At 43.9% G+C, this 19,836-nt stretch overlaps 1 protein-coding gene and 1 long non-coding RNA gene across 2 annotated transcripts in view; one reads left to right on the top strand and one right to left on the bottom strand.

The window, feature by feature from the left end:
• Nucleotides 1–19,836, bottom strand: part of vwa8 (von Willebrand factor A domain containing 8) — a 53,954-nt gene that overhangs the window by 17,981 nt on the left and 16,137 nt on the right. The window contains exons 15-29 of the mRNA XM_026294874.2: nucleotides 18,782–18,977; nucleotides 18,576–18,653; nucleotides 18,370–18,485; nucleotides 18,168–18,268; nucleotides 16,565–16,671; nucleotides 15,098–15,169; nucleotides 14,393–14,469; nucleotides 12,557–12,632; nucleotides 11,737–11,872; nucleotides 11,122–11,241; nucleotides 10,642–10,847; nucleotides 6,710–6,861; nucleotides 4,051–4,159; nucleotides 3,593–3,731; nucleotides 2,834–3,021 (exon numbers count right to left, since the gene is read on the bottom strand). Of these exons, the coding sequence (XP_026150659.1) occupies nucleotides 2,834–3,021; nucleotides 3,593–3,731; nucleotides 4,051–4,159; nucleotides 6,710–6,861; nucleotides 10,642–10,847; nucleotides 11,122–11,241; nucleotides 11,737–11,872; nucleotides 12,557–12,632; nucleotides 14,393–14,469; nucleotides 15,098–15,169; nucleotides 16,565–16,671; nucleotides 18,168–18,268; nucleotides 18,370–18,485; nucleotides 18,576–18,653; nucleotides 18,782–18,977 (1,873 nt within the window). The remainder of the gene's footprint in view (nucleotides 1–2,833; nucleotides 3,022–3,592; nucleotides 3,732–4,050; nucleotides 4,160–6,709; nucleotides 6,862–10,641; nucleotides 10,848–11,121; nucleotides 11,242–11,736; nucleotides 11,873–12,556; nucleotides 12,633–14,392; nucleotides 14,470–15,097; nucleotides 15,170–16,564; nucleotides 16,672–18,167; nucleotides 18,269–18,369; nucleotides 18,486–18,575; nucleotides 18,654–18,781; nucleotides 18,978–19,836) is intronic.
• Nucleotides 2,911–19,836, top strand: part of LOC113123091 (uncharacterized) — a 31,005-nt gene continuing 14,079 nt past the window's right edge. The window contains exons 1-4 of the long non-coding RNA XR_003294934.1: nucleotides 2,911–3,043; nucleotides 3,246–3,301; nucleotides 3,391–3,495; nucleotides 18,416–18,537. This is a non-coding gene — a long non-coding RNA (uncharacterized LOC113123091). The remainder of the gene's footprint in view (nucleotides 3,044–3,245; nucleotides 3,302–3,390; nucleotides 3,496–18,415; nucleotides 18,538–19,836) is intronic.

Below are 19,836 nucleotides of genomic sequence, written 5' to 3'. Positions count from 1 at the left end.
CAGTTCTTACAACTTATAGTTGATTTTAGTTAGTACAGGACAGTAATATTACTGCAGTAAAAGTACAAAAGTACCATCATCCAAATGTACTTGAAGTATCCAAAGTAAAAGTACTCATTGTGCAGAACGGCCCATTTCACATGAAGATATCTGATATTATTGGATTCTAATTATTGATGATTATTGTATTGATCACTTTAATGTAGGAGCTGACCTATATAACCACCTTATATACTTCTAATTTGAAGTACTTTATATACCGCTGGGTATCTGACATTAACTACCTTATATACTTCTAATTTGAAGTACTTTATATACTGCTGGGTAGCTGACGTTAACTAACTTATATACTTCTAATTTGAAGTACTTTATATACCGCTGGGTAGCTGACGTTAACTACCTTATATACTTCTAATTTGAAGTACTTTATATACTGCTGGGTAGCTGACGTTAACTAACTTATATACTTCTAATTTGAAGTACTTTATATACTGCTGGGTAGCTGACGTTAACTACCTTATATACTTCTAATTTGAAGTACTTTATATACTGCTGGGTAGCTGACGTTAACTAACTTATATACTTCTAATTTGAAGTACTTTATATACTGCTGGGTAGCTGACGTTAACTACCTTATGTACTTCTAATTTGAAGTACTTTATATACTGCTGGGTAGCTGACGTTAACTACCTTATATACTTCTAATTTGAAGTACTTTATATACTGCTGGGTAGCTGACGTTAACTAACTTATATACTTCTAATTTGAAGTACTTTATATACTGCTGGGTAGCTGACGTTAACTTACTTATATACTTCTAATTTGAAGTACTTTATATACTGCTGGGTAGCTGACGTTAACTAACTTATATACTTCTAATTTGAAGTACTTTATATACCGCTGGGTAGCTGACGTTAACTACCTTATATACTTCTAATTTGAAGTACTTTATATACTGCTGGGTAGCTGACGTTAACTACCTTATATACTTCTAATTTGAAGTACTTTATATACTGCTGGGTAGCTGGCATTGTGTTTTCTTATTTTATACTACAGTGACAGTTATGTCATGTCTTTTTGTATATCCTTAGTTTGCATTTGTTTAACTATAAATCTCTCCAGCTGCAGTGGATCCCTGTATGCTGCACACTGAAGCCTTGCCTACAGCCAGCAGAGGGCACTCTTCTCCAGCTGGAGCCCCCTGCATTAGTGTTCATGTCCTGTTAAGTCCAACTGCACTGCAAGTTAATTTAATTCAATTTAGATCGACTCAGTCTGTATTGTATAGATGAGCAGTAGAATATTTATGTGTGTGTGTGTTGTGTGTGTTGTGTGTGAACTGTGCAAAGGGCTTTTGTTTGTGACGCACGAGGCTTCATCTTCAATTGAGTTTTATGAGAAGGAGCCACAGGGGAGTGACTAATGGTTTCCTTATGGCCGCCCATTCCTGACATACACTCCACTGTGCTGAGGACTGGTCCAGCCCTTCCGAGGAGGCAAACTGCAATTCCTGATTCTACCTTTGCACACGATTCTGTGTGTCCTGTATGTGGATGCTTCTTCTGATTGGCTGGTTGTCTTCCACCTGTGTGTGTGTGTGTGTGTGTGTGTGTCAGTCTTCAGTACATGAAATTCTATTTTAGTGATTATTTTTGCATCTCCTTCAGTTATTATGTTTGGGTGTGCTTTCACAAGTGTGTGTGTATGCATGTTTACGTAAATTGTGTGTGTGTGTGTGTGTGTGTGTGTGTGTCTTGGATTTCCCTGGAAGGCTAATGACCTGTGAATGAACTTCATGTTGTCTGGACCTCTTCATCTTTAGACAGACGTAACATGATCCACAGTGGTATTTTTAGAAGTCCTCCTCTTTCCTAATATGCACCAGCTGCACAAGTGTTTTGGATGGAGAAACAGCTAGCATGCATTGTTTTTGACTTACACTCCGCTGTCGTAGCTCAGGGTTTGGACAGTTTCGACAGCAAAACAACCACTAACCACCAACCATTTTTAGACACTAGCAGGCCTGTGTACAGCTATTTAAAGTCTGAAGGATCTGTGGTTGTCACAGTGGACGCACCAGTGTGTCCCGTTTACAGGAGGTAAATAATGGCACTATTACTCCTCTGTGGCAGTCGCTGTGTGGGTGTACAGGTGTGTTTTATTACGTAGCGTGAATGTTTACATGTTATTTGAGCTGCGTGTCTTCGTTCATATCCTGTGAATGTGGACACACATGCCTATACATGGGGATGTAAGAATACACATCTAAGCGGACTGCAGAGGGTAGTTACAGCTTGTGTTGGTGATGTAAAGAAAGAGGAGAGGAGGACGGCGGCATGCCAATGTAAATAATGCAGGTTTCAGCTTTGCAGCTGAGCTTCATCAGGCTGTAAATGAAACACTGTGTTTTTAAAGATGTTTGGCTGTAAAATCTCAGTTTTGGGATAAAACTAGTTAGTCGTCCTCTCCTGGTTTGAAAATCTAACTTCTGCTGCACAGCTGAGCCTCCATCTAGGTTTGGGTCAGAGTTTGGTCTTCATGGCACTTTACATAATCTGTACTGAGATGTCCTAACCCTCTGACAGGTAGATAATAAATGGGCAGTGTCCTCACTCCCGCAAGACAACACATCATATGTTTTGGTGATGAATATCTGATGGAAGCGATAAACTCCACAGAATATCTGCAGTATGAACAACATAATAATCATTGGCGAAGCTGTGAGAGATACATTTGTCCATGGAGATTAAAAAAGACACTAACCCTAATGTAATTTAACCAGTGTGTTTGTTTAGTCGCACAAGCTTGTCTTTGTGTGTGTGCGTGCGCCAACCTGCTCCTCGTGCAGCACCACCTGTCCATCCAGAGGACTTCCCAGGGGAGCGATGGTAACGAATGGCTGCCAGACGCCACTGATGGTCCTGGGGAAGACGTCGTACAGCTCCATGCTGCGGATGGTTTCTCCGCCCTCCTTCATGGAGTACAGGGACACTGGGTTACACGTGGCCACGTACAGCACGTCTGCAAGACAAACAGAGCGAAGGTAGGATTGCACTTGGTTCAATCTGTAAGGCCGTACTAAAACTATAAAACTAGAATGACAGCTGTCAGTAATGAAACGTGGTGATCATTAATGAATGTCCAGAATCTCAATTTCCTGCTCCAGTGTCCATTATATAAAGTAGTGGCTGAGTGAACAAGGGAGTGGTGTTAGATCTGAGTCTTTTTACTCTCTGACTCTGCAGGTGCTTACTAGATGATGAACTGTGTTGTACAAGAGGAACAATATAGCATTTGACAGGTGACGGTATATTTATGAATCTGATATTTTATTGGTTCACTAATTCGTTTATATATTTACATTTGGCATCTTTCTTTTTTCCTTTCCAGATCCACACGTGTTTCCAATAAGCTGTGTTCAACATTTATGAGAAGAGAGTTCAGCTGACTGCACAGCTGTGCCCGTCCACACACGCTGAGGCCAGAGGACTTAATGTGAGTCAAATGTTCCTCCCCTGTGTGTTTTACCTGTGGATCAGTCCTTTGGTATATGTCATTCAGTGTGCCTGCCTATGTGTGTCTGTGTGTGTACCATCTTTGGTGGTGACGTCACAGATAATGTTGACTTCGTTCATGGGAAGCTGCCAGTGGGCTTTCTCCTCGCTGAAGCTCAGGGCCCTGCTTTCCTGGCGGTTGCAGGGGTAACCCTGGACGCGCAGAAACACCGGGCCCTGGAAACACAAGACGCAGCGTTACAGCAGCACACACACTCCCACAGTACGAACGCAGCGCTGGTTTTTTTTTTTTTTTTAGGTTTATGGTTGAAATTCTGGACTCCTATCACAAGGCACAGAACATCCACAGAGAAACTGATCCTGCAGAATCAAGTGATGCTTCTGTATGGTCATAGTTTTCAACAGTACAGCTTCCAGCGTCTGATCCTAAACAGGACCGTGTCATAACGAAGCCATGCGTTTATTAGGTTGCCCAAAATCTTCTTATACTTTGTATCTGCTGTGAAAACACTGTGTGTTTTCCTCATGTCTTTACCTTGATGTCTATTGGGTGTGTCTCGGTGGGACACAGCAGTTTGCGGCGAGCGTTTCCACCTTGGTTTATTGTCCAGTATCCCGTCATCTTAACCTCTGGCAGCGGCAACCTAAAGATCAAATGGCAACGGCCTGGTTAGAAAAGGAAAACTGTGAGTTCCTGAGATATAAAAATATCAGAGAACCGCATCTTTTGCTGCTTTCTCTGGATTTTATTGTCATCATTTTGCATGTATAACTCTTCTTATGAGGAAGGCAACATGGGCACGCAAAAATGATTTCAGATGGAAGCTCTACTCTGTTGTGAGTAGGACTTCATGAAAACAAAGGCTTTAATTTCAACCCACATTCCCTGGAGATGGTAAAGTCCAATACATGTGGCACAAATATTTGTGTGTGTGTGTGTGTGTGTGTGTGTGTGTGTGTGTGTGTGTGTCTTTGCTCAGCTCGTGCTTTCTGGCCTGATTTGAACTGGTCTTCCCATGAATTATAGCTGGGTTGAGGCCACAGTGTTATTGGCTGCAGGTGAGGCGAGAGATGCAACGCCACCACAAAACAGAGAAATTCCAGGGTTAGATCAGGGACAGCCCTCTAACCAGAACATATTTCTATGAATGGAAACACAATCGCACACATAAGAGAGACTTTCTTGTTTCCCGTGTCAAAAACTGGAAATTAAGAGACAAAATATTTGCTTTTATGTATACAAGATGTTGTGGGCACAACTACTGGTCCAATATAAACTGTTCCAGAAGGGCTTTAAATCACTAAGGAATGGATCCCAGATACAAAAGAGCCACTGAGCTTTCGTGATGCAAGTCCAGACACAGTGGAACTGATCGTTTATCCGATAAATTAGGAAAATACTTGTTTCTGCCCTGCTCCATTCTCAAGATTTCCTTGAGAGCTTTATAAAACGGAGTTGATTATTCAAAATAAAACCACAGGAGACAGAGGAAACAAATATCTTCCTTTATTTAAATTACAAAGCCGTACATGGAGACATAAGTGCATGGAATCTTTTCTGTGCTTTAAAAGAAAGGTGAGGTAATGTGCTTCTTAATAATGCTAAAACTATTTGTAGAGCACCTTCCTTTTTTTAAAAACTATTTGACAGACAGCCTTTAGTTTCCCACTTAAGGAAGCAGTGAAGGGAAGGCACTGCCTCTAGTCATGGAGCTAAAAACAAGATCAGCCGATTTCAAGCATTTCAGGAAGTTATTTCCAATAACTGCAAATGTGGTCTATCAGGTGCAACTCTTCTAATCTCACCACAACCACATTCTGATGATGAGCTGCTGGAAAGGCTCATTCAAGTTCAGTCAGTCACAGAGATAATATGAAGAACCATCACAGTGGGCTGATAAATGATGTAAACAAAGTGATTTATGTTTGATTTTTTAAATACTGATAAGAATTTCTGTTTTATATGTTATGAAAAAATCAACAAAACATCTGTTCTGCTTTGTGATGACGTTAGTTTGTCATGTAGTAACTTAGATTTGAGGATTAATATTTGAACTTGTTAACCTGATCTTAAACCTCAACCCTCTGATAAATGTCCAGTTGTAAAATATCCTGACAAAAACAAAAAAAAGTGAAGGGGGTTCAAAGGATTTTACTGGTGCTTTTGTTTCTGGAAGTGTATGACCTGTCATGTCTGGATCTACAGTTCCTACACCACTCAGCCAAAAAATACATCTCATAAATAAGAAGCGGTTTTGCTTTAAATAGCCTTCGACTGGATAATTACTGCAGTATTAATCACTGATGCAGTGAGTACCTCCTTTCTTCAACAACCATGATGGAAGACGTATCCTATGGTTGTGCAAAAGACGTTACAGTACTTGGCCCGGATCAGGCAAACAAGACCACTAAGGAGAGTGTCATCAAAACCTGGTGGACAGCGGTGGAGCTTTTAACTTGTTCGGACAAATATCAAGATGTTTCACCGAAGAAAACTGACAGTGTTTAATTTCTCTGAGGTCTGGGACTGTAGGAGCTGTATGGCCATAAGAAAACCACCTGTTACTGAGGCTCATCGGATTAAAGGCTTCAGATTGTTAGTGAGCATAACGACTGGGCTTTGGAGCAGTGCACAAAAGGTCATGTGGTCTGATGAGTCCAGGTGGACCCTGCTCCAGAGCAACGGGTTGGTCTCAGTAAGAAGGGAAGCACGTGAAGCAATGAGCCCATGATTCCTAGTGCCCGGTGTAGAACCCTAGAGAGCCAGAGTTAGGATCTGGGTTTGCTTTAGTTCAGCAGGTCCAGGCTCAGGAGTCAGTGACTACCTGGATGTACTGAATAACGAGGTCAGGTCCAGTGCTGAGATCAGGCAGAGTATAAAGCCACTAGCAGCAACAAGTAAGGCAGAACTGAATCTGACCTGAATCAGAACATTTAATGCACTTTGGTCCATCCAGTTCTCAGACCAGATGTGCTGATGAGGGGTAATACCAGGCAGACTGTCGGGTAATGCCAGCACCCTCTTTAGTGTTATCTGTCTCCCTGCTCCGAGCCCTGACTGGCCTCTGTAACTTAATGACCATGGCACTGTCAGGTGTCTGTGTGTGTGTCTGTGTGTGTGTCTGTGTGTGTGTGTGTGTCTGTGTCTGTGTGTGTGCGTGCGCCATCCTAGCGTCATGCTCCCGATGCCTTACTCCTTAGCCAGGGTGACGGAGCTGGGCTTGGCTCCGATGGGAATCCCGTGCTTGTGCAGCGCTTCGATCAGAACCTCCCGCGTGTCTTTGTTGTACGAGTCGAAGTCGAAGACGTTGCGCACCACGTTGGCCAAACCCTCGCCGGGGAATTTCTGTTGGGAGGTGAAGTGTAGGAGCAGGAGAGAGCGGGAGGGACAGGAGGGAAGAGGTGGAGAAAGTAACAGAAAGGAAAAGGAGAATACAGAGAAATGGATTGAGAGGGAGGAGGGCAGAGAAGATGAAGTGAAGAGGGTCAGAGAGGGAGAGAAAGTTGATATGATTTAGATTTTCTCAACAAGGGTCAAAGCCGGGACAGACTCTGGAATGAGACATCTCATCTGTGACCATAACATTGACAGATGGGTGCAAAACAAAAGTCTCTTGCTGAGGCTGCTGCAGCATTTGTTATTGCGTTTGTGCTATAATTATAGCGATAGTTATATTAGCTCAATAAATTTTCTGTGTTGTACAGTAACTGTGGTGATATGCTGGTAAACAGGCGATAAAGGAAGAAAAACAGAGACAGAGGAACAGTGAAGAACTTGGTTACCAAGACACCAAGATGAAATGTTGGAGGAGAGAGTGAATGTGTCTCCTAACAGCCTCAGAAAATACAGCAGCTACTGGGGATTGAATTCCCAAATCCTCTAGTTCATGTTTTTTTGTGATTGCAGACTGAATATTTGGTAACTGTAACTTTCCCTTCAGGTTTGATTTAGTACATTAAGCAGTGATAAAGGATCGTGGGGCATTATTAGGACCATAATTGCACCTTCACATCTACACATTACAGTGATTCTGCACTACAAGCAGACATTCAACGGTGCACAATTGGTTTTAACCTCAACACAGTCTGAATATAAGCAGCACTGGTCTGTATTGATCTGGGCTCCCAGTTACCACAAAGGTGCAATAATGACCCCATGTGAACTGGTCTCTAGAGTCTCCACTGGCTGGAGTTAGATCATGCCGTCTCTCTCCCACTCCTGCTCTCAATAGAGGTGATTGACGACAGAACTGGACAGCCAAACGGAAATCAAACATAAGGGCCTGCACTGAATTATTGATCAGTAGTAGTGCAAGCTAATCGAATCCTAGTTTCCGTCATATCCAGGCCCTGTTCTTCTGGAGTCTGTCAGCACAGTTTCTTCCTCACTGGGATAGAAACTCTACATTTCTAAAACATAGAACCACTGAGGAGACAGGAGAACACCAGTCATTAATACTGTAAACGTGTGTACACCAGTGGTGGAACATGACATTTACTCAAATACAATACTTCTGTATATATCTGACATAGTTGTACTTCATTTTATACTTCTACTCCACCACATTCCAGAGTAAATCATGTATTGTTTACTGCACTACATGTGTCTGACAGCTGGAGTTCCTGTTCCCCTTCCTGTCCAGTGAAAACTTCAAACATATGAGACCCTGTAGAACATGATGCACTGCTGTGGATGACTGGTTTATAAAGGACTTCAGACTGGTCCAGCAGTAAAGTTCAATATGTGCAATACTGTGCAAAAGCTTTAGGGAGTAAAAATACACAGGGGTTGCTTTTAGTACAAATTATAGTATAGTAGTAGTTTTTTAACCCTCTGGGGTCTGAGGGGGTTTTTGGGGCCTGGACAAATTTTGACATGTCCTGACATTTGTGCTTTTTTCAGTGTTTTTTAAACATATTAATGTCTAAAGTCTGATAACACTGTAATCAGCACAAAATTGGCTACAATAATATGTGAGCAGCAAGTTTATACATTATTGTGTTTTTGAGAAAAAAGTGTTTATGCATGGCTAGTGAAAAACTACAATTTTTTACTCACTGAAATAAGACCATAAAACACATACAGGACATTGGTTCACAAGACTTTGGAGACCAGCATGTTGTAGGCTAAAGTGTTTACTTCAGAGTGCTGTGAATGTCAACTTGTTCACACATTCACAGTAAACAATACACTGATTTAAATTTTCTAAGACACTTTTTGTCCAGAAAGGCCATATGCAAGAGGGTGTGTCTGAGGATGAATAGTCATGTGATTTACCTGAGAACACAAAAGACGCACTGAACGACCAGACAAAGACGCATAATGAGCCTTTCAGTCAATGTAGATGGGACGGATTAGTGCAGCACAATACAACACAATGAGGAGCCAAACGATCCTCATTTGAGTTAAAATCAGTGTTTTTACTCTGAGGACAAGCTAAACTATTTGTCTCTGTGTGGAATGTAAGGAGCGCCGCTTCACGTGCGTAACGCGCCATCATCCAAACGCGCAGAAAAAGTGAGTAAATTCTATGATGAAGTTTGATATTTTGTGTCATTTCTGGGGGGCGTGCACATATTTACCTGGTTCACCTGAGATTATTTACATGTGAACAGTGGACAGTGTACAAGGCGGGACCACATTACCTGTAATGAGGTGAGACGGGAAAAAACGGACTTCTCCTTACGTTCATACGGATTAAATCAAAAGTGATGATTTGTTTTCAACTTGAATTGTTTCACTCAAAAGAAAACATTTCAAGCTTTCTAGCCATATAATTCTTATTTTTATGAGCCAAGTATTCGCTGAGATTCTGGTTGTTTTATTTACGCGTCTGTGAAGAGAAATGGCAGAGACAGAAAAGTCCGAGAGCGCACCCTGTCGGCTTTCTTTATTTAAAAAAAGCACAACGTTTTGTTGTTATTATGATGGTATACCACTAAAACTAGACCCTTTACAGATTTGAATGATATGCTTCTTTTATCTGTACGATCAGAATTGACGGAGTAATTTAAGTTTGTTTCGGCCTTATCAGAAAAAGATGCGTCAAAACGCGCCGGCGCGTGCGTCGACCCCAGAGGGTTAAATTGTATTTATCAGTGAACTTCAAAGTGCAGCAAAGGGAAACAAACCTAATCAGCTTTTTGTAGGACAAACCAGCAGCAGGTCTCCCTGGTTTGACCTGACAGAGTTTCTCCTGGTACTTTGCAGAACCTTGGAGAAGCTGCTGCAGTTCTTCTGTAGATACAGACTGTCCCAGTGTTTCTGTCTCTTCATGTGATGCCACACCGACTCCACACTGACCCCCACAGAGCCCCAGATCAGGGCTCTGTGGGGGTCAGACCATCTGCTGCAGGACTCCTGGTTCTTCCTCCCTCTGAAAATAGTTCTTCATGAACTCTAGTGGGTTCTTCATGGGCTTATTGTTCTGCACAATGAACCTGATGGTGAATCTAAAACATCTAAAGTGCCTAAAACTTCTGCACAGTATTGTACAGTATTTTCACAGTGTAATACTGCTACTGAGTACTTCTTTTACTCTTCTGAGTACTTCTTCTGGTGCTTACTGCTGCAGACCACTGGAAACAGCGGCCTGTTGATGAGGATGATGGGAGTGTGGTTGAGGAAGGGAAAGGATTCATATGAGCTTCTTACTAATAAAACGACGGCCGGTGCGATGAAACCAAAAAGCTGAGACGACCATGAGTACGACAGTCCTTAAACACTTCTCTGTTCTTAACTGTGCCTGGACTCTGGAGCTGGGGTTTGATACTGAACTCTGTAATTACAATAAACGTCACCGTTTCCCAGTGATTCCATACAGATTCAGCCCAAGCGAGAACGAGAATCACATCCAGCATGAAATGTGTTGCTTTGATGAGGGACGTGGAAACGAAGCGTGGCCATAATTGCTCTCAGCTATCTGCTAAGCTATCTGCTAAGCTATCTGCTAAGCTGGAGACATGTTTGTGGTTTGGAGCACTGAGCAGATCAACAGTGTAATGAGTTCAGGGAGGGAGGCAGTGAAAAGTCATTTGACAGCACAGATAACATGACTCATGAAGAGCTGGACATTTAAAGGAGATGTAATGTACTGCCTGTGCTGTCTTCAGTGAGTCTTCTTACCTGGAGGTGTTTGACAATGTTGACCACCTCCCGGGTGGAGTAGGGGTAGGTGATGGTGCCCTGGTCGGCCATGGACCTCAGCTCTCCGAAGGCGGCCACCAGTTTTTGCAGGATGGCATCGGGGACGTCGGGGCCGTATTGTTTTAGCATGGCCAGCTCCGCCTGGGGCTTTGGATTGTCCACAGCATGGCAGCTGAAAATATCACCTGTTCACAGGACAGCTAGTCATCCCTCTTGTAGAAAGAAAGACCTGCACTCATACCACTCTGCTTTTTTCTATGTGAACTAGTGTGACACAATGCTGCTTTTACAGTGTGAGCACGTTACCTGGGCAAACGGGTATTATGGATATAAAACACCTGAAACCAGCTCTAGCTATTACGTAATCCAGCTGCAGAGACTCAGCAGCTGCATTTTCACACCTGCTGATGTGCAGTTTGGTCTTTGGTCTTGTGATCACTGTGGTGTGTGTCTACGTACCTAGAGCTCCAAAAAAGTCATTGCCCAGAAAAGGAAAGCCAGGCCGGTTAGCCAGGACAATCATCCTGAAGTCTGGGTGCATGACTATGGTGTTGGGCCTCCCCTTGGCTTCACCTGGATCTTTGGAGAAGAGTCAGTGTGTTAGTGGATGTCACAACAAACGGAAACACCAAAACAATCACTCACTCCAGTCTCTGCATGAACCTTCTTTTCATTTCTTCAGCTTTTTATTTGATGTGCGTCTCACACATAGTGTTATTGTCCTGATAGCAGAGTCAAGCTTGTGTATATGAAGTCTCAGGTTGTGTTTACATTCCTGTGTGAGGAAGAGCCTCAGGAATAGAGCAGCTGTCAGCGATTATGTGGGACTACATGGAAAAACTACGTTTACAGTTCAGCATGATCCACAACCTACTGGTCCCTGTCCATAAAGGCTTTTATCCTAAGCCTCCTTAGTGCTCCGCATCTGATGTTTCACTCGTGTTTGTCTTCTAAGACATCCGACCCTCAGCTCGTCTATTTACCGGTGATACATCTGCCTTCACACTGTATCTGCGACATGTCAAGGTGTTCGGCCCTGCACGTGTACATGTGTGTGTGTGTGTGTGTGTGTACCTGAGATGATTCTGCGTCCGTCGGCCAGAATCATCTCTCCGCTCTCCACCAGGGTTTTCAGGATGCAGGTGACGTTTGTGGGAGCTTTGTCAGCCTCGTCGATCACTAATATGTGACCCAGTTTCACTGCCTTCACCTGCACATCATTATAAAGTTAGAACCAACGGTCAATACCACAAGGACTGTGCCAGGAAAATGCTGCCCCTTTCACACACTTGTTGGGTGCATAACTCAACACACTGGGTTTTAAGTTTCAGTTTGATTAGTGTTCGTTATTCATGTGTGAACACTCCAGAAATATGTGATCTGACATCCACAGTAGATCCTTTCTCTCTGCAGGTAGTTGCAGTTTTGTGATGTCAAGCAAAAAGCTGATGGTGTAACTCAGACACATCATCATATTTCATTCACGTGGTTCTGTGCAAACCAGAACCTGTGACATTGTAAAATATCACAACAATGAAGAATTTTTAAAACCATGAATTTACAAAATTACTGGAAACTAAAATCCAGATTCTAGGACCAGTATAGCCATTCATTTGTATCGTGCCCTGTGATCCTATAGGATTACACCTGTTGCCAGTATGAATCAAAATGTGTTGTTAGTTATTAGTGAGACATGAAGCTTAGGGTGTGTTTGTTTCTAGATGATGTCGGCTCCAGAGTAAAACCTGATTTCTGCAGTGTTTCAGGGATCACATGTAGACGCCTCAGCCTTTTCACGTCACAGTATCTGAGACTTGAAATATGTGGTTGTTGTTGAGCTATTGTGTTTGCATTTGTGTGTGTGTGTGCGTGTGTGTGTGTGTTATTAGCTGACCAGAGGAGAATCCTCGTATATGATGATGCCATCTCGCACTGAGGGCTGCAGGGTCAGGGTCTGGACGGTCGTATCTCTGGGGGAGCAGAAAACAGAGTCATGCACAGACATCAACAATACACGGACGATGCTACATATCCACTGACTTCACAAAAAAAAACATTATATGAAGGGTCTCTTCCTACTAAAAAGTGAAATTGTTTTTGTTTCCTCCTCTCCTACTAGTTCCAGATGTAACCTGGTTGTATCTGGTGGTGGGCCTGCTCCCATTAGATCAGACATTTCACGTTTGATCACCAAAGATGCAGGCCAGTTAAAAAAAGAAGAGTGTCAGTAACTCTGCAGGTCAACAGGCCTTGATTCTCTAGTGATGTCCAGAATTATCATTCGTTCTTTTTCCGGACATGTCCCTCCTGAGCCCAGCTCCCTGCAGCACCCCCTGTTGCTCCTCGATATCTCATTGTGACCCAGAAGCCGTCCCAGTTTCCTTTCTGAGACACATCTCTGCAGGCTTTCAGTCACTGGCTCCCAGAAGCCACATGCTCAGCTCTTCCTGCCTCTGCCCTGCTCTAATATTAGCTGCTGCTGCAGTAGCTAACCAGGACACATCAGCTCCACTTCGACTTTCACAGGACTTTGACAAACTACACAGACACATTTAGTTCTCCAGGTTTATACAAGCACTGATTTTACCGGCGTTTTGTTTGCTGCACATCTCACAGGAGCCATTATCTTCTTAATAGTGTCATTAACCAAAGCTACACTCACCAATGAGGCTGATTTGAGTGTGGATGAGCCAATCTGACCTGATTTTCCTTTTACTGTGTGTTGGTTTGTGTTTCTTTCTGATTTTAACCTGAGTCAGGACATGAACACCTTATTTTCTACCGTGTCCTTGTCCTTGTCCCTGCACCTGGAAAACTACAGGACCAATCAGACATTTGGACAAACCTTCCTGTAACACGTGGACACAAAAAGTGTTTAAGCTAAACTTTTGCTCAGCTTTGCAGTTCTCATCAGTCACCTAGAACCAGAGTCTTCCCACATACACTGAGCACCTGTTGGCTGCTCGTCCTTCAGTCTGTGTCCACTTCCCCCAGACCACCTCAGCTGGGTTTGGGTCAGGTCACCATAAAAGCACCCCCACATGATCACCTCCCCCTCCATGCTACCATCTGTTCACCTTCTCTGGTTTACAAAGACAGTGGTTGGAACACAGGTCTCTAATTTGGACTCATTAGACCACAGTATAGATGCCTCCTGGTCTAAAGTCCATTCCTTCTTATTGGCCTCCCTCAGTCGTGGTTTCTCTGCAGCTGTTCGACCATGAAGGCCTGATTCATGGTCGAACAGCTGCCTGAGCTCTGGCAGGCACAGATGTGGGCTGTAATCTAAGGTGCTGTTAACTGGTGGTTTCTGAAGCCAGTGAATCTGTCAGAGCCAGTTTCATCAGAGTGTTTGAGTGTTTTCTTCAAACTCTCCAGGTTTCCTGGATTAACTGACCTTTGTGACTTGAACTACTGAGGAATTATCACTTCTCTTTACTTAATGAGCAGTTCTTGCCATAATATCGATTACTACAGTACTGCAAGTCACCTGAATTTTAGCAGGAACATAAGCTGCAGTGTTGGTGTTTAGCAAAAGAACATACTATTGTTCTAGGCAGACACTGAAATATTATATAAGAAGAGAATAAAGATCTCAGGTACTTTACTTTGAGGCTCTAGGTGCAGAGGGAAAACCTTTCAGGTACATTTAAAACCTTTCAGTAGTTTCTATGTTTATGTGACCATGTTTGGCTAAAACACTTTGAAATAACATGCTGAACCCCCTCACCTGTGGAGCTGCAGGTATTCTCTCGGCCTGTTCAGAAGGTGCAGAAACCGGTCCACTATTTTATTTTTACCCACCCCCTGTGGAGGGACAGAAAAGCAGGACACTCAGCAACAGTTCACTCAAATCGGTCTTTATGCACCAGCTGTTTCAGTAACAGGCTGTAAAGAGATAAAGGGCGGTTGATGGTCTGGGTAGTTATGCAGGACTCCCACAGAGCCCGCCTCTCCTTTTCAGGCATGCAGTAAACTGCTCTGACAGATCCCCTTCGCCCGTGCACGGTCATGCACTCAGATTTGCGTCTGAACAGCTTTAATTCATCTTCTCCCACTCACTCACGTTCCCTTAAACATTAATGCAAACACACACACACACACACACACACACACACACACACACACACACACAGTACACATGAATGTTCACAGCCTCCCCCTCCTCCTGCCTTTCAGCCTGCCCACTGCAGGTGGACTGGGCCCACTGAGCGTCCCTGGGGAAGTGGGACACGCTTCCTTATGCCCACAGTGATGAGATGCAGGGAGCGTGTTTCATAACTCTGCCTTCCCTGGTGAAACCTGACATGTGGCCTACTTCACTCCACATTAAGCCAGTGATCATAACTGGACCTCTGTGGATGAGGGCCCTTGAGACTCAGTGGTTGGTTGCATCAGAATTGAAAGTAGGTAATTACAGTGAGATGTCACTCACCTGGTTCCCCACCAAAAGGAGGTGCTCTCCTAACAGAAAGTCTTTCAACATGTCCTCCATCACCATCATGTGCTGCAGAGACATTTATACAAACAATCAGCTAATAGCTCACATGTTATAATGAACCATTTCACTAAGAAAACTCTATAGTGGTCCATGCTGGATGATAAAATTCTGCTTAAAACCACATGGGATTGAAGGGTTTTCTTTTCCTGCACCTCTGCACCCAAAGCTTTTCACAACTGTGCTGCTACTCTCATGACAGAAAACAGGTCATGGAAAAAGTAGGGCATCCTCTTCTTCCTATCTCACCACGTCCCTGTTCTTATTTCAGTCTCCAGTACAAGTAGGCAGAAGAAAAGGGGCTGAACCAGGACACAGAGAGAAAGATAAATCTGGGTCACATTACGTCATGTCAGCACGTGTCCTGGCCAATAGGATGCAGATCAGACACGAGACACTGATTTCAAAATGAGCAAAAACATATAAATGTCATCATCCCTCTGTGTTTTCAGGCCCACATACATGCTGGGACCATGGGTTCCACTAATTACATCCACTTTTCCCTCACTTCTGTCTTTTTCGTGTCTTAGTCCTGCCCACGTAAGATCCAAGGAGAAACTCTGGGCGAATCCCAATCCCCTTATTTTGTCGCTCCAGTCCTCCATGATGAAGGACGTCCCAGAGCTGTTATTTCTGCTCTGAGGAGCGAGGAGCAAGGCGGCTGGTTGGAGGAGCTATAACTGACATGAGACATCCTTTCCTCCAATCCTTAATGTGCAGCGTCTAATCACAAACCGACTTCCAATACAGGGATGTGTCAGTTCGTGTATCCTCAGTTTTAGCTCCTCTGGCAGCGTCCTCGCTCCTCAGAGCAGAAGTTAGAGCTATGGGACGTCCATCATGGCAAAAAAAAAAAAGGAAATTGAGAATCAGCCCATCACTGTGTAAACTGGGTGGGACTGTAACTAAACCTGTTTGTAGGTTTAAGGTACAGACTCTAGAACATTACCACTGTTCATCAAGTGTAGAATTATAGTCACATATTTTTCTTATACACTCAAATCCGACAATAAGAGCAATCAGAGGTCAGTTCTGTTCTGGGGCAGGACTGAGATTAGCATCTCTGAGCCCAGCAGGAACAACGGTATCTGGTAATACCAGAACTAAAAGCAAAATCCTCCCTAATAAAATAACACACTGCACTGAGGACAGAGTGATGTCAATAACAAGAGAGAGGGAGGATCAGAGCTGTCTTTTCATCAAACACTGCTCTGAATATTGTGTGGTGGTAAATACACAGAGAGGGAGAAATAATAAAAACATTCATCTTTAGTGTTTCTAATCTGCCTTTTTGCCCTCATGCTCTAGGAATGACTTTCCGGACCTCTTGGTGAAAGGCATTCTGGGATTAGATTGACGTATATCTCACAGCGTATCCTTGTCTGTGAATCTGGGTGTGGTTACCTGGGGATTATCGTAGAAGAGCACATCAGGAACCTTCATTTTCTCGTTGGGCTTGTAAACCTGAGTGGACACGTTGCCAATAGTCAACACACCGTCCTTTACTGCACCTGCAGGAAAGTAGTGGAGGCAGTCAGACTGTGTCGGTACTGGAGTAAAACCCACATTTGACCTGCAGTCAGGACTGAGCCATCAGACCCAAGCTTACATCTTTAACGTCTGCCTGACGTTAAGTCTAGTTTGCTCCTCCTGCTTCATTGTCTTAAGGATAAAAACCTCTGATAAATGTTATTAATAAAATACTTTTAGTCTCTTATTTGCATTATTTGGATATTTGATAAAATGTTTTTTTAACTTTTTCAGGCAAACAAAGAATAATGAATGAATTAATATATAATGAGTTCATTATTCTTGGAGTTTCACAGATATAAAAATGGTATAAACTGATGTCACAGTAGAATATTATGAAAACTGTTCTGATTGGCTTTTCCTTCTCTGTACTGACCAATCACCAGAGAGCAGCTTCTAAAATAGACTCTGTACTTGGCTGTAAGTAGGAGGAAGTTACTTAACATAATAAAACAATCTGAGGAAATATGAAGTGTATTATTAGAAAGCTGCCACACTGGTTTAAATGAACTCCCAGGGCACAGGCTCTGATGAGGAAACCCACACAATAAAAGACTAACACACACACTTTTTAAATCAATGGTGAGAAAAAATATCCATTTTACGTGGAACACTAATGAGTGCAGAGGAGAGAAGCAGGCAACAGAAATGATGATTCTTCTTTCAGCTGAATCTGTTTGTTTGTCTTTGTTTCTTTCCAGTGGCAGAACATCAATACTGGACCTCAGGGTACTGACCCTGTGACCTCAGAGCTGACGAACCAGGAAACAACAGTGACCTTCACTGAAATAACCAGGATTTTTAAAATCAGATATCAAAGTGCCAAGAGTGGTTAGCACTGTGTCCTCCCAGCAGAAGGTTCTGGGTCTGAACCTAGGTGGACCCGGGGCCTTTCTGTGTGGAGTCTGCATGTTGTCCCTGTGTCTGTGTGGGTTTTCTCCTCCCACAGTCCAAACACATGCAGGTCAGGATTAGGGTCTGAACCCAGGTGGACCCGGGGCCTTTCTGTGTGGAGTCTGCATGTTGTCCCTGTGTCTGTGTGGGTTTTCTCCTCCCACAGTCCAAACACATGCAGGTCAGGATTAGGGTCTGAACCCAGGTGGACCTGGGGCCTTTCTGTGTGGAGTCTGCATGTTGTCCCTGTGTCTGTGTGGGTTTTCTCCTCCCACAGTCCAAACACATGCAGGTCAGGATTAGGGTCTGAACCCAGGTGGACCCGGGGCCTTTCTGTGTGGAGTCTGCATGTTGTCCCTGTGTCTGTGTGGGTTTTCTCCTCCCACAGTCCAAACACATGCAGGTCAGGATTAGGGTCTGAACCCAGGTGGACCCGGGGCCTTTCTGTGTGGAGTCTGCATGTTGTCCCTGTGTCTGTGTGGGTTTTCTCCTCCCACAGTCCAAACACATGCAGGTCTGGTTGGTTGGTGTCTCTAAATTGCCCGTAGGTGTGAATGTGAGTGTGTAGCAAATTGAAACTTACAGCTGTAATCACGCGTGTGCTCAGCAGGACCTGGTGCGTCCTGTATGGAGCAGTCCGCGAGGCTTTTTTCAAGCGAGGCACGGGCCAGACTGGGCAGGAACCTACAGCACACATGCACACATTTACTCGCTGATCCACAAAGTTATAGTTTTACAAACATCACCTTGTTTGTTTGTGTGTGTGTGTGTGTGTGTGTGTTCACCTGGACAGACACGCCTTATTGACGGCGTGCATGATGCTCTCCTCAGGGTACTGGGAGAGACGGCGGCAGATTCTCAGCAGCTGCCTGGTGGAGAGAGAAGAGGCCAGAGACTGTGCCTGGAGACAAAAACAGGAAATACATCACTTAGATCACACACACATGTATGAGGTAAGAGCGGCCACACACACACATACACACACACTCACTGTGGGGTCGTTGGTCTTGCGGAGCATGTGTGCGAGGTGCAGTAGATGCTCTGCTGCTTCTGCTGGAACACTGGGCGTCTAAAAAGTGAGAGGAACTGATGAAGACGATGGTATTTCAATAAGGACAGAAGGGACGTCCTCATAAATAAGGACAGTGAAGTAGAGAAATCGGCAGCGAAGGTGCTGTCCATCTGTGTGTGTCTTACCAGCCCCTGTATGAGGCCCATCTCCTCTGCTTTGGCCAGGGGGGACCCACTGTGGTAGAGGAACATAGTGAGCAGCTCTGGGCCCAACCACTGCTGACCTCTGCTGCTGCTGCTGCTGTTTGTCGTACTGGCACCGACAACAGGCGGCTCGGCCAGGGCCAGCACCCTGAACGACGGGTGGATGGGGAAGATTGATCTGACAACACACACATCGGATAACAGTTAGAAACTTAAAGATACACACAGTTGAACATCTGTGTATCGGTGCTCTGTGTGTGTGTGTGTGTGTGTCCCACCCAATCTGTGTCAGGGACAGCAACATGACTTTTGACAGCTGGCTGTGTAATGCTCTGATTCAAGACGACAGCAGAGTCCATTTCTATCACCCCACAGAGACGGGCAGGCTGAAGCAGGATATATTTACTCTGATGTGGGCGGAAACAGGCACTAACCATCATCATCATCATCATCACTGGATGGGTGTGTGGCAACACATTTCATATGGCAGGATACTGAAGGTTGTTATTATTGGGCTTCAGCATGTGAGGTTTATTCAACCATCCATTCAAATGTGTCAGAAACTAAAAGGTTTGGGTTTTGGAGAAGTTTTTGATAGTTTATTTGTTAGTGGTTGAGGAAATGCAGTGTGTTGATCTGACTTCTTAACTCGACTGGGGAAAAAGCTTCATTTGTTTATATGCAGCTTTGGATTCTATCTTTGCTGGGGGAACCACAATCAGCTGTCAGGGAAACACGACGTGATCTGTATCACCAAACTGCACAGGACGGGACAGAATGATTTATATTAAATAGACTGAGTTTGTTTATGCATATTATTAGAATTTAGTCATAAAACACTGAGAGTGACGGCTGTAAAAACTCACTAACTAAAGCTTAACTGGACTCGAAGGTGTGTGTGTGTGTGTGTGTGTGTGTTAGTTATGACTGAACCCTCTGCTGATCTCAGAACACTTTGGATCTCAGAGTCATCTCAGACCGTTCAGATCTTCATCAGCCCACAGCCAAAAGTGTCTGTAAATGGAGATGATTTCATT

Source organism: Mastacembelus armatus, chromosome 21, assembly GCF_900324485.2.
Source record: "Mastacembelus armatus chromosome 21, fMasArm1.2, whole genome shotgun sequence".
NCBI classification, from domain to species: Eukaryota; Metazoa; Chordata; class Actinopteri; order Synbranchiformes; family Mastacembelidae; genus Mastacembelus; species Mastacembelus armatus.
Note: the sequence above shows the minus strand (reverse complement) of the source record. Positions and strands in the feature narration are given on the sequence as shown.